General features: G+C 41.9%; 1 protein-coding gene across 1 annotated transcript in view; it reads right to left on the bottom strand.

Moving 5' to 3' along the window:
* Positions 1-1,194: 1,194 nt before the first annotated feature.
* Positions 1,195-13,890, bottom strand: part of SLC25A36 (solute carrier family 25 member 36) — a 54,795-nt gene continuing 42,099 nt past the window's right edge. The window contains exons 5-7 of the mRNA XM_075340811.1: positions 7,225-7,291; positions 3,485-3,774; positions 1,195-2,968 (exon numbers count right to left, since the gene is read on the bottom strand). Of these exons, the coding sequence (XP_075196926.1) occupies positions 2,775-2,968; positions 3,485-3,774; positions 7,225-7,291 (551 nt within the window). The 3' untranslated portion in view covers positions 1,195-2,774. The remainder of the gene's footprint in view (positions 2,969-3,484; positions 3,775-7,224; positions 7,292-13,890) is intronic.

Below are 13,890 nucleotides of genomic sequence, written 5' to 3'. Positions count from 1 at the left end.
TTCTGGGCGGCTGCTGACTGATATTGTTAGGCTGGGGGGCTCCCCATAACGTGGGGCTCCCCATCCTGAGAATACCAGCCTTCAGCTGTATGGCTTTATCTGACTGGCATTAAAAGTGGGGGCGATCGCACGCCAGTTTTTTTTAATTATTTATTTCTAATTTTTTTTTTTCAATTCAACAAGCTTTATGGGCTTGTTGAACTGAAAAATACATGGAACAATTGTTGACAAAACTGCAGCCAAAAACGCACCAAAACAGCAGCAAAAATGCACCAAAAAAGCACCTACATTTTTTGTGACATTTCCAGGCTCTCTCTGACAAGGTGCAGTTTTGGCTGCAGTTTTGGCTGCAGTTTGTGAACACGAAAAAGAAGCAGCGTGCGCATGTAGCCTTAGGGAAATAATTCAATGATAACCTTCATGGGCAGACTGGATATACCAAAAATAAAAGTGAACCAGAAATCTGAGTACTGCAAATCAAACAGATATACAATGCCTTTATAGTGAAAAGTAAACTTTACAGCATCTGGTAGATTTGATAACCAAAATATAAGGGGGTGATCGCTCTGAGGGCTCAATATGAACTATTAAAGAGTGACTATGTGAAAGTACCGTATTTTTCGGACCATAAGACGCACTTTTTTCCCCCCAAATGTTGGGAGAAAGTGGGGGGTGCGTCTTATGGTCTGACTATAGGGCTGCGGCCGGGAATGTGGGTGCTGTGGTGGAGCGGGTCATCGGGGGCACGAGCAGGCTGCAGCAGCGCCTGCCGTGACCACGTGGGCCCGCTCATTACATATGCACGCCCATCCTCCCGCCCATCATCTCTCAGCGAACACGGCGCTGACAGGTGGGCGGGATGATGGGCAGGGTGATGCGCGCATAATTAACAGCCGGCCGTGATCACCCCTGGCAACTACAGCCTGGAGTGATCATGTGCGGCTGTATTCACTGCCCCCCGTGCATCATTATCAGCGCGGGGTGCAGTGAATCAGTACACTCACCCGTCACAGCGTGTGGAGCAGTCACCGCGTGTGGAGCCGTCACCGTCTGCAGCATCGCGCGATGTCTTCCTGTCTGTGCCGGTCAGCTGATCTGGTCACTAGCGGCGTGCACAGCGATGACGTCATCGCTGTGCGCGCCGCTAGTGTCCACCAGCTCAGCTGACCGGCACAAACAGGAAGACATCGCGCGATGCTGCAGACGGTGACGGCTCCACACGCGGTGACGGCTCCACACAGCGGCGCTGCAGCTGAGACAGAGATCGGTGCTTCAGGGAGTGAGGAAAGGTGAGTATAAACGTTTATTTTTTTTTTTCTGTGCCACAGGCCATATACCAGGATGGGGGTATAACATGAGCAGGATGGATGGGGGAATAACATGAGCAGGATGGATGGGGGAATAACATGAGCAGGATGGATGGGGGAATAACATGAGCAGGATGGATGGGGGAATAACATGAGCAGGATGGATGGGGGAATAACATGAGCAGGATGGATGGGGGAATAACATGAGCAGGATGGATGGGGGTATATCATGAGCAGGATGGATGGGGGCATATCATGAGCAGGATGGATGGGGGTATAGCATGGGCAGGATGGATGGGGGTATATCATGAGCAGGATGGATGGGGGGTATATTATGAGCAGGATGGGGGTATATGAGCAGGATCATATACAAGGCAGGAGGATCCTTACCAGAATGGGGTACCTTAGTAGAGAATTTGGGGACATTACCCCATAACAGTGTCAGCAGCAGATCCTCGCCCCATAACAGTGTGTCATGACCATATTTTTTGGTTAAAATTTTATTTTCCTATTTTCCTCCTCTAAAACCAGGGTGCGTCTTATGGTCAGGTGCGTCTTATAGTCCGAAAAATACTGTAAACTAAGGGTAGGAAATCATTGAAGCCACTCTGAACTCAAGGTGGGGGTTTCAATGCAGCGATAATGCACAAAGCATCAAAAAGCTTAATGGCTATTAAAAGTAAAAGAATTGTGTGGAAGAAATTAGTAAGAAGTGCAATACCATTTTAAAAACATACTAGAAGGCAAGTGGAGAAGACAGTAGCGCCACAAGTCTTTCGCATATCAATTTTTTCTCCTTCACAGTATTATGTAGATTTTATGTTAGTGCCTGCTAAGAGTGACGTTTGCAGAGGGCAAAATGCTGTGGTTGGTGCTACAGAGGCCGATGGATGAATGACATGATGAGAACTAAATTGGCCTTGCTTTGGTCATGGGATAAAAGTGCACGTTTGGCTGATGCACAAACATCAGCAAAAAAAAAAAAAAAATTACCAAAAACATTTGAAGACGTGATGCAGAAGACATATCAAATAAGGAATCCTCATAATTACTTCAGGCCCAGTTCACACTTCCCCCATTAGATGGAGAATCTGGATATACAGAAGGTAGGTAGGCGAGATATGGATGGCATATATTGGAATAACGTTTGTATACTGTAAACCAGAAAGATGGATGAAACTAATCTCATCAATGTCAGACTTTGAAAAGCCGAGTACATTACACCAGTTTAAGGGGAAGTGGCAATCCTGAAAAGAATGAGGTTTCCCCAACAATACCCCATGTATTAAATTGCACAAGTGGCCAAAGACCACACATAATGAAGGCGACATGAGCACTTCCAGCAGCAGTCATGATGGAGTCAGTCTTTGCTGCTTGTCATCACCATCATTATTTCAGTAGGTGCCCTCTGGTCCACTTTCACTTCTTTGGTCTCCCATCTTCACAGACAAGACAAGACACTCCTGGCTATCCATTCAGCAAATAGACGACCACTTCATAGGTACACATCATTATCGCTGTGTTAGGGATCTGTCTAACCAGGTGAGTAGTGAGACCACGGTACAAGGAGCCATAGCCTTCCTCCTTCACAACCAACGACAGCGTCTGGAAGAAAGCTCTGTATTTTGTCCCCTCTTCGCGTAGTCTCGTCCGTACGACCTCTGAAATGAAGGGGGGGGATAAAAATATGAATTGACCGAACAAGAGAAAGTGAATCATTGCTGCAACTTTGCATGTCACACACACACACACACACACACACACACACACTATTTAAAGGGGATGGACATTGGACAGCACCCTTTTTATACCCCTTAAATGAGCTGGCAGTAGTTGTATGCAAAAAAAAATAGAATATAAAAAAAATAAGCGTTGAGAGCTTCAATTAGAACCAAATATTGAATTTTTCATAAGCCTGCCCATAAAGTAGTTGATTCACCTTTCTACTTATATATACACACACACTGCACAAAAAAATAAAAGGGAACACAAACAAAATGGTGTTCCATTATATTTATTTATAGCAGTATATATGGTTAACTTGCAAAAAGTTGAAGGACACTGATCATTGAAAAAAAAATAAAAAATATATAAAATGAACATACAACCAAAATTGCCACAAGGAGGCAGTGTTTACCCCCTACAAATTTGTTGTATATATAGTACTGTGTACTTACCGTGGGGATATGCTATTGAGGTGGCACAAGTCTTGGAAGTTGCAGCTGCCAACATGAGTCCAGCAAAGTCAGAAGCTTCTTTTGCAGACTCCTCATTGTCATCAATGGTTGATGCAATCTTATGTTCCAGCAGTTTGCGTTTAATACTTTCGTAAATAACAAAGTGGATAACAGTTTCAGAGATGCCGGCATACGAGGCAGACATGCCCCTGTAAAAACCCTTCACACCATCTGCTTTGTACACTTTGCGGATGCACTCCAGAGCACTCATCCGTATTTCACCTCTGTTTCTAGAGGGGGAGGAGAAAAAAAAAAAAAAAAAATATAATGTTATAGAATGTTATATGTAGAAAGATATAGAATTGCTGTATTTTATTTTGTCTAGCACCCACATGGCGGACTGAGCCCATCTACGTATTAGTCGTTTCTTTAACCATCAATGGGGAAGGAGAGCGTGGCAATTCAGACTTTCCTGTAGATAGTGGCAAATTACCATAAGTCCCATAGTGGCAAATTATCATAAGTACCATGAGAGTGGAGACTTCACAAAAAGGTTGTTACGGGGTGGTTTCATTAGGCATTGCCATTTTGGTCCTGGCCTCTTTATGGTCAAGAAGCCAACTGCTCCACAACCTATTACCTTTTTGATGGCAAGTACTCTAAGACCATGTGCCCACGAGGAAAGTGTCCTGCGAATATATCCTCTGGAGGTCCCAGAAATCTGCAGCACAACTTTGAATTGGGCTGCGTTTTTTCCGTGCGGAGGTCCAGCAGAATGTCCTGCGGATATGCTGCAAGCATTCTGCATTAAGGATAAAGTACCATGGCTTGGCCACTGCATGCTCAATGCAGACAAGTGCTGGAGTGATCGGTGAGTTCATAGTTACCTGTATCGCACAGCAACTTTGTTTCCGACCGGCTCCTGGACGAGCTCCGGCTGTCAGATGACCGGAGATCGGGCGGTCACATGACCACAGCTCGTGCAGGCCCCACCCACCTCTTGTAGCCCGCTCCTGGCTCCGTCCCGGTCTTCTACACCGAAGGAAGAGTCTCCAGTGTCTTCAATCAAGGCAGGTAAGTATAGAGATTGCGCGGAACAATCTGCAGGAATAATTGATATGCAGTTCTTTGTGGCTGTGGAAAATCCTCAGCATTTCCCACAGGTGCAAAATCCGCAGCATTGAAACCGCACTACCCAAATCCCATAGGATAACATGGGGAGTGCCTGTACTTGCGTAAACCTGCAAATTTGTCTGGAAAAACTGCAGGTTTTCCACAGCAAAATCCAAATGAATTTTGTCCTGTGGGCACATGGCCTAACTAGTCCATCAGCATCCATCATGGGATTAAACCCTAAGGCCATGTTCACACGTTGCATTTTTTCTATGTTTTTTGTCATGGGTTCTATGCAAATTAAAAGTTGCTTTTACAGCAACAAAAAAAAAGCTATACGGCTATGTGCACACTAGAAAGTGCATTTTTCTTGAGGGGAGAAAAAAAAAAAAAAAAAACAACAACACAGACGCCCCTAAAAGAATCCCGCACCCGCGGTAAAAACCCGTGGTAAAACCGCACCCTCGTTTATGCCGAGATTTTCCGCAAGTTGATCCCCGCGTTTTTTACTATTATCTATGGCAAAAAAACGCAGGTACCTGCAGAAAAGAAGTGACATGCACATTTTCTCAAGATATTTTCTCAATAAATTCTGCAGAAAGAATGTTCTTAAGGAAAAAAAAAAAAAAAAAAAAAAAAAGTGCGCACAGCTATTTTTCTCCCGCATAGGTTTTGCTGGGAAATGTCTGCAGAAAGGTTACAAACATTTCTCAAGAAATTTCTGCAGCAAAACCACGCTTAAAAACGCAGTATGCGCACAAGGCCTAAGGCTTCATAAATATAATGCCCACGACTTATTTTCTTGACAAATTGAAAACTGCTGTGTTTTTAAAAAAAAAAAAAAAAAAAAATCTTGTCAACTCAGCATTTTTTGCTGCTTTTGAGGTGAATGAAACATGTCATGGTTGACAAAACACCAAGAACACAGCAAATCCTGTTTTTCGGAAACAGCTTTTTAACTGCCAAGAAAGCAGAAAAAAAAAAAAAAACAACAGCAAAAACACAACATGTGAATACAGTCTTAAGGTAAGGCCAGACATCGAAGCTGTAATTTTTTACATTGTAAAAAATCTGTTTCACCCTCAAAAAAATGTAAATGCCACACAGTTCGCCAAATAAAACTGCTGTTCTACACAAAAAAAAACCCAAAAAAAACCCTGACCACCTTCACCATATGGACAGAAGTATTATGACAACCTTACTCCATGCATTGGAGTTAAGGCCCCGTTAAACGCGTCGATTTATCGTGCGATCGCATGTGCGGCACGGGCAATGTGTTGCCCGTGTCGCACAAACTAACTCCCGTCACACGTACTTCCCTCCCAAACGACCTCGCTGTGGGCGGCGAACATACTCTTCCTGAAAGGGGAGGGACGTTAGACGTCACACAGCGGCGCCCAATAGAAGCGGAGATGAGCGGGATGTTAACATCCCGCCCACCTCCTTCCTTTCTCATTGCCGGCGGGACGCAGGTAAGCTGTGTTAGTCGTTCCCGAGGTGTCACATGGAGCGATGTGTGCTGCCTCAGGAACGACGAACAACCTGCATCCAGGAATGTGACCGATATTTTGAAAATGAACGACGTGTCAACGAGCAAACGATAAGGTGAGTATTTTTGCTCGTTCACAGTCGCTCGTAGCTGTCACACGCTACGATATGTGAAACGATGCTGGATGTGCATCAAGTAATCAGTGATCCCAACGACATATCGCCCGATATATAGCGTGTAACGGGTCATTTAGTCCCACTGCCCTTTGTGTATAAAATCCAGGCCCCTCACCAGGTTGTCTGCCTTTATCGACACTTATGAAATACATGTGTAGTGATGAATATTGCTGCCCTCTGATGGATAAGTCTAGTTTAGCAAATTCTTGAAAAATGTATCCCGCTAGTTGTAAGTCAGGTGTAGAAATAGTATTATGGCATTGTTTTTTTTAGAAATTTAAATACAAGACACTGGACAAATTCAGGCTTTCAATTTGGTGACAGTGAGGAAGACCCTTTCTGTTCCCCTTGACTGTACCCCAGTGCTCAAAGCAAGGTTTATGAAGACATGGTTGGGGGAGGGAAGCTGGTGTAGAAGAACATTACTGGATGCACAGACATCTTGCCCTCAAAACACCTTGGGAAGAAATAGCATTGAGGAATTGTGAGCCAGGACCACCCGACCAACAATGGTGTCTGATCTTACTTTTCTGAATGAATGGGCAAATATAACACTCAAATGTTTTGTTTTTTCTTCCGAAATGACCCTACATTTGCAGATACCCTTGGCATGAACACCCCCCCCCTCGGATTCATCAGAGTGCCAAAAACATAGCTCTGGTGTTTTATGCCAATTTTGGCCATCTCCACCAAAATAGGTGGAGCGGGTAAGTAATTGGAGCATGGCTACACCCCCCCCTTACATTACTCCAACCCCTATACCAGGAGTGACATTTCTAGTGAGGTACATACACGAGATGCATCAAATTAACATTGCATTAACCCTGCAAGCCCCTTAAGACTGGCGTATGGAGGCATTTCATAATTTTGGCCTACATATTTTAATTTAACCTTCCAGTTAGTGCTAGGGTAACAGAGTATCGCACATAAAGGGACATGTGTTGCCAAGCCACTAAACTTACCTTGCGTCCAGCTGCAGCCGTGTTTTTACTAGCCAGATGGGATTGGTGGCAGTGATTGCGGTAAAGCCTGAATAAAATGAAACAATTATTCGATATTATACCAAATGTAACCAGTCAGTGGTGACAACATGCACTAGTGACAGGAAAAGTTCTACAGAGCTTCAGAGGAAAAGGATCATCTAGGTGTAAGAGCTAGGGGGTGCATATATCAATATTAATGTAAATCTACAACTACTAAGCCCCAACCACCCAACCGCAAGTCAATCTTATACTCTACAAAATATCGTAGATGACTCCAGGCATGAATACTTGCTTCAACTGGGTAATCTAAAAATTTTAAGAACTTACAAGGGCAATCGAAAATTGCACCAAAAGGACAATTCTATTGCCCATATGATAAAGTACTCTTCAAGAACTTTATCAGATAGAAGGGTGGGAGGGTTTTAACAGCAATAAAAGGGCATTAAAATGGGAAATTACACCATGGCAGCTGAGGTTTTAGTAGTGTTAACTAAACCAGAGCGAGTCTATATACATAAAAGGAATCCAGGAATAGGGGAAAACAAAAGAACATTAGAAATAAATTCCTAAATACTGTTCATTTGTAAACAACTCCTTTTGCCTGGGAAGGGTCTCTACTGTATCTTAAAATGGTCTCCTTGTTAGACAAACCAAAATGCTAACAGGTATGGTGCCAGTGAGCATGTGCAGCAGGAAGGAGGCGAACAGTGAACTGGGGAGAGCCGGGATAGAGGTAACATCCCATATCTACAGAGATTACAAGGGAACAGGGGCGGTCTGACTGCACATGCTCACAGAATTAAGTCCTTTATTGTTAATAGTAGCACAGACAATTTAATGTACAACAGTGATAACTTCCCTAGACAACATGAAAGCAGTTAGGAATTTAGCTCTAATGACACCTTTAGCATCATATTTTCACTTAAGCTATTCCTGGAGAACCCCAGTAAAGGAGAGGGAGTTTGTCACCCCCAAGGCTCAAATTAAACCTAAATACTGCACACTTGTTGGGCTTTAGCATATGCAGAGCTAAGGATTGAAAGCAGGCAACACTCACTCTGGGCAAGCAAGCGCTGTCAATCATGTTTAGGTGGAAGACTGAAGAATGCCAAGTGAGGTGACGGTAGAGAGCACAGAGAACCCCTAATTTGCCTCTGCAATAAAAAAAAAACAAAAAAACTCCTTTTTCAACTAAAACGTAATTAAATTTATACTATACAGATGTTTAAAAAGGAGCCAAGTCCACTATGACTGTGGAAGTTCAATATGAGTTTTGGGGGCGACAGACAACCTTTATATAGTCCAGTCTAACAATCCTCTCGCTAAGCACTTCCCATGTCATAGCACACATGCTCTGCATCTCCAGTACAGCATTAAGAAAAGTAAAACATAGGAAAAATGTGAGAGATGATGACTTGTATGTGGTTATTTTCAAAGATATGGCCATAAAAATGCAATGTCCATATCTAGAAAGAAAAAGTGCTGCTCATGCAGTGCCAGAGATGATTGAGAAGAGACTATGGTGGGCTCATACACCCCGACGTACCCTCCATTCACACAAAACACTCATGAAGACAGGCGGCAAACCAGATGATTTGGCCCACAAGGATGTTTTAACCATAACCCGACATTAGATAGATGCAGCATTTACTCTCAGCTGAACTCATTTAGCAAATCCTGGTAAAAAGGAAAGAGTTAAGTCCCAATCTTCTCCAGGAGATCGGCTGTGCAGTGCATTCATTTTAACATAAAGGATGTCATCTACTTGTGCAATTGAGAAATAAAAAAAAAAAAGCGGAAACTGCTCCTAGTGAACAAGTCTGAGATTACAAAGCACGCGCTCATTTCGTTTGTTTTACTATGTTGTCTGACCTCATTCATTGTCAGAAAGTTACACAATGAGTTTGTCTTGTAATGCTGGGACAAGATCATGAATTTGGCTCATTTTCAATGGGACTCTGCCCAGAACACACAAAAATCTAGATAATATCCCAAATTGGCATGCGGACTAAAGATGCCACCGTGCAGATTGCCTGCAAATAAAACTCTGGCCAATGTAAAGTTGTAATAACCCGTATAATAAGTTAACTGATAGGTGGACTGCTAACATGCAGACAGTCCCAGTATATCATTCACAATTGTTGAATAGTTTCTTTAGATGGACAATCTGAAACATTTGTTAAGTCTGAGGGGCCGTGAAAAAACTTTTGTGGGGATGGCACTGTACAGATTAGGGAATATACAGTGCACACTTACACTACAGTTCAAAAGTTTGGGGTCACCCAGACAAATTTTGACTTTTCCATGAAAAAAAACCAAAAAACCCACACTTATTTATCAAATGCGTTGCATAATGAATAGAAAATATAGTCCAGACATTGACTAGGTTAGAAATAATGATTTACTTCAAATAATAATTTTCTCCTAACGTTTCTTTCGTCACAGAATGCTCCTTTGCAGCAATTCCAGCTGTTAATTTGCTGCGGTAATCTGGAGATATTTCACCCCATGCTTCCACCCTCCCACAAGTTGGATTGGCTTGATGGGCACTTTTTGCGTACCATACGGTAAAGCTGCTCCCACAACAGCTCAATAGGGTTGAGATCTGGTGACTGGGCTGGCCACTCCATTACAGATAGAATACCAGCTGCCTGCTTCTTCATTAAATAGTTCACGCATAATTTGGAGGTGTGCTTTGGGTCATTGTCCTGTTGTAGGATGAAATTGGCTCCAATCAAGTGCAGTCCACAGGGTATGGCATGGCAAAATGGAGTGATGGCCTTTCTTATTCAAAATCCCTTTTACATTGTACTAATCTACTTTACTAGCACCAAAGCAACCCCAGACCATCACATTACCTCCACCATGCTTGACAGATGGTGTCAGGCACTCTTCCAGCATCTTGTCAGTTCTGCATCTCACAAATGTTCTTGTGTGATCCAAACTTCGATTCGTCTGTCCATAACACTTTTTTCTAATCTTCCTCTGTCCAATGTCTGTTATTTTGCCCATATTAATTTTTACATTTTATTAGCCAGTCTCAGATATGGCTCTTTGCCACTCTGCCCTGAAGGCCAGCATCCCAGAGTCGCATCTTCACTGTAGATGTTGACACTGGCGTTTTGCAGGTACTATTAAATAAATCTGCCAGTTGGGGACCTGTGGAGGCATTGATTTCTCAAACTAGAGACTCTAATAAACTTGTCTTGTTGCTCAGTTGTGCAGTGGGGCCTCCCACTTTTTTCTACTCTGGTTAGAGCCTGTTTGTGCTCTCCTCTGAAGGGAGTAGTACCCACAGTTGTAGGAAATCTTCAGTTTCTTAGCAATTTCTCACATGGAATATCCTTCATTTCTAAGAACCAGAATAGGCTGTCGAGGTTTACATGAAAGTTCTTTTTCTGGTCATTTTGAGAGTTTAATGGAACCAACAAATGTAATGCTCCAGATTCTCAACTAGCTCAAAGGAAGGTCAGTTTTATAGCTCCTCTAATTAGCAAAACTGTTTTCAGCTGTGCTAACATACTTGCACAAGGGTTTCCCATGGATTTCTAAACATCCATTAGCCTTCTAACACAGCAAACAAAATGTACCATTAGAACACTGGAGTGATGGTTGTTGGAAATTGGCCTCTATACACTTATGTAGATATTGCATAAAAAAAAAAAAAAAAGATGTTTGCAGATAGAATAGTCATTTACCACATTAACAATGTACAGAGTATTTGTTTAATTTAATGTTCGCTTCAAAAAAAAAAAAAAAACAAAAAAAAACCCATTCCTTTCAAAAATAAGGAACTATCTAAGTGACCATAAACTTTTGAACTGTGGTGTATATCACTTGGATATACTGCAAGAGACATGTAGATCTGTCTGCAAGAATGGGAAGCAGATTATATGGTTGCATAAAAAGAGCTGAATGATTTGACAAAAACAAAAAAAAAAAAAACAGTTCTGTACAAGACTTCTGACATGACAATGTAAAAGGGGCCATCAAGCCGATTTAATTTCCTTACTGAAGGATTAGCTGTAGGTTAATACTCACTTTACAAATATCCAGTCGAAAGAAAAAGAATAAAAAATTCACATGGCTGGCCATCCAATTTAAAAGCCATCTCTTATACAATAGGAGTATCACACCCATAAACTTAAAATGGATTTCTAAAGTTTCAGTAAATGGCCCCTCTTTAGGATTTGCTTCTAACGCTGAGGGTAGTGCACAAATCTAATGGCCTCGTATTCAGGTACACGCAAGTGTTGCTGTACCTAGTCCTACAGTAGGGCCATGCTGTGCTGATCCATGGCTGGCTGCATGTTTCACCAAGACCTTATCGATCATATATAAAACTTTAGCCTTGTATTCAGGTACATGAGTATGGTTGTACCTTGTCCTACAGCAGGGCCATGCTGTACTGATCACTTGGCCAGCAGCTTGTTCTGCCGAGACCCCACTGATCATATCTATAGCTATGACCTTGTATTCAGGCATATACAAGTGTGACAGTAACTTGTCCTACAGTTGGGCCATGCTGTGCTGATCACTTGGCCGGCGGTTTGTTCTGCCGAGACCCCACCGATAATATATAGCTATGGCCTAACATCTTTACATGGGCACAAAACATAAGGTTTGTTAAATTAGTGAATGGTTTACAACATGTTTAAAAAAAAAAGATAATTCATGTCAGTGCAATACTGATACATATCACACTTCAATGAATATGACTTTAGAGGAACAGTCCATAAAGAACCATGAACCGATGAGTAGTCACACATACACACACCTCAACTACACAATGTATTTTTGGCTAAGTTCATACATCTGTCCTGTAATATCCACATTTCCTAACATTTTTTAAAGCTTTTTGTTTGTTCCCCATAAAAAGGCAATTACAGTTCCAATGTGCTGGTCTTACTCTTTTGGCTGCAGATAGAAGCTGGGTCAAGTACTCACGAGGCTTAACTTAGTCCATATTGCCGCAGGACGAGACCTGCAGGAGGCGAGCATGAGATGACACAATCTCGCGCCTTTCACAGTGGAAATGTACAGTAAACGCCTAAAATAGACACAGGCTTTTCTGTATCGCAACAACAAGCAGTGGTCCACAACATTGCGCACCATCGAAACCCACGGAAAGGATTTCACAAAATAAGACAGACTTAGATGAAAAACAAAAAAAATAAAAAAAAAGACTAAAAGCGGAAAAGTAAGAACAAAAGACTGAACATAAGAGGGGTGTTTAAGGAAAGCGAGAACATAAAAAAAAAACAAAAAAAACCACTAAATCATAAACAGGAGCATTAAGAACTTCAGAATTTCAGTTTGACATTGTATTTACTGTACATTTAATGAATGGAAAAATGCATTAAAGTTATGACATTCAGTATTTAAGAAAAAAATAAAAAAAAAAAAAAAAAAAAAAAAGTACCCATAAAAGGATACCTAGCATTTGAAAATAAAAACAAAATGGATGTCTGACTTCACTAATCACTTAAAGCAAGGGGGAGAAGTGCTCAACATAGTACAGTCGGACTGTCCGAGCGGTGTACCTGTGCTCCAGGGAGAGCTGCACAAGGGATCATAAGTGAACAGATCTCAGCTGAGATCTTCTACCCCCTTGTTTTCCACATTTATAGCAAATTTAGAGCAAGTTTTGTTGTTTTCATAAAAATACTTACCCTGAAAAGTTTGGATGGGACTAAAAATTGATGGGATATTCGACAGATACCTAATTGTGGCAGGTAGCGCTTTAAACAAACGATACAAAAACACTCCCACAGGCTGTGACCGCTACACCATCTCCTCCCCATTGAAATGTCGGATGGGCAGAGGGGTTGGGCTTCATTCAGCCGACACAACATATCTTATATAGCAATGTCTGAAAATGACGTTCTTCTAATGGAAAGCGTATCGTGGATCAAGGTTTAGTCTCAAACTTTTTTTTTAAAAAGAAGATTACCATAATCTTGAGTTATAAGAAGATCCAAACACCTACCAACCAATACTAACCAATTTCTGATGTATAGGGCCACAAATCCTCAATGCTTTAACTCTTCATACAAGTGTAGGAGTTTCCATGACCGCTGCAGCACATATGACCGTTGCAGCTGAACATGGGGCTCAGCGGTCTTGTGTCATCTACTTTGGCATTACTGCTGAACCCATTAATTGGCTAGAGAAATCACATTACAGCTGCAGCCATATCAAAGAGCAGGGGCAGTAGCAGAGAGAAAGTACTGGAAAGGCAGGCTGCTTTTTAAAACGTTTATGGAATAAAACAAGGGGGGGGGGGGGGGACGACGCCACCTTTAACTATCTGTGCAAAAATGCAGCAAGAGCATACCCATAGTTTAAGAAAAGCTTGGGAAAGTCAGTATATCCAAACCTTGACAAGATATGGAGTGGGAGGATTAATTTATAAACTGCTTGTATAACAAAAAAAAACAAAAAAAACAACATGATAAAGCAACAAATACACAAACTGGATGTTACCAAATGGAAGGGCAAGTGGCACTTAGTCACCTTGACCCTTGTCTTTAGTCTTTAAATATGTAACATTGAACTAGTGATATGGAGAAGAGCTGAGCTACTTTGATCACTTGTGTACTTGAAATCTGTTGAACAGATTGACATCTCCACTGTAAGATGGAA

The sequence above is a fragment of the Anomaloglossus baeobatrachus genome, chromosome 3 (assembly GCF_048569485.1).
Source record: "Anomaloglossus baeobatrachus isolate aAnoBae1 chromosome 3, aAnoBae1.hap1, whole genome shotgun sequence".
NCBI classification, from domain to species: domain Eukaryota; kingdom Metazoa; phylum Chordata; class Amphibia; order Anura; family Aromobatidae; genus Anomaloglossus; species Anomaloglossus baeobatrachus.
The sequence above is the reverse complement of the archived record's forward strand: the minus strand, read 5'-3'. Positions and strand labels throughout refer to the sequence as shown.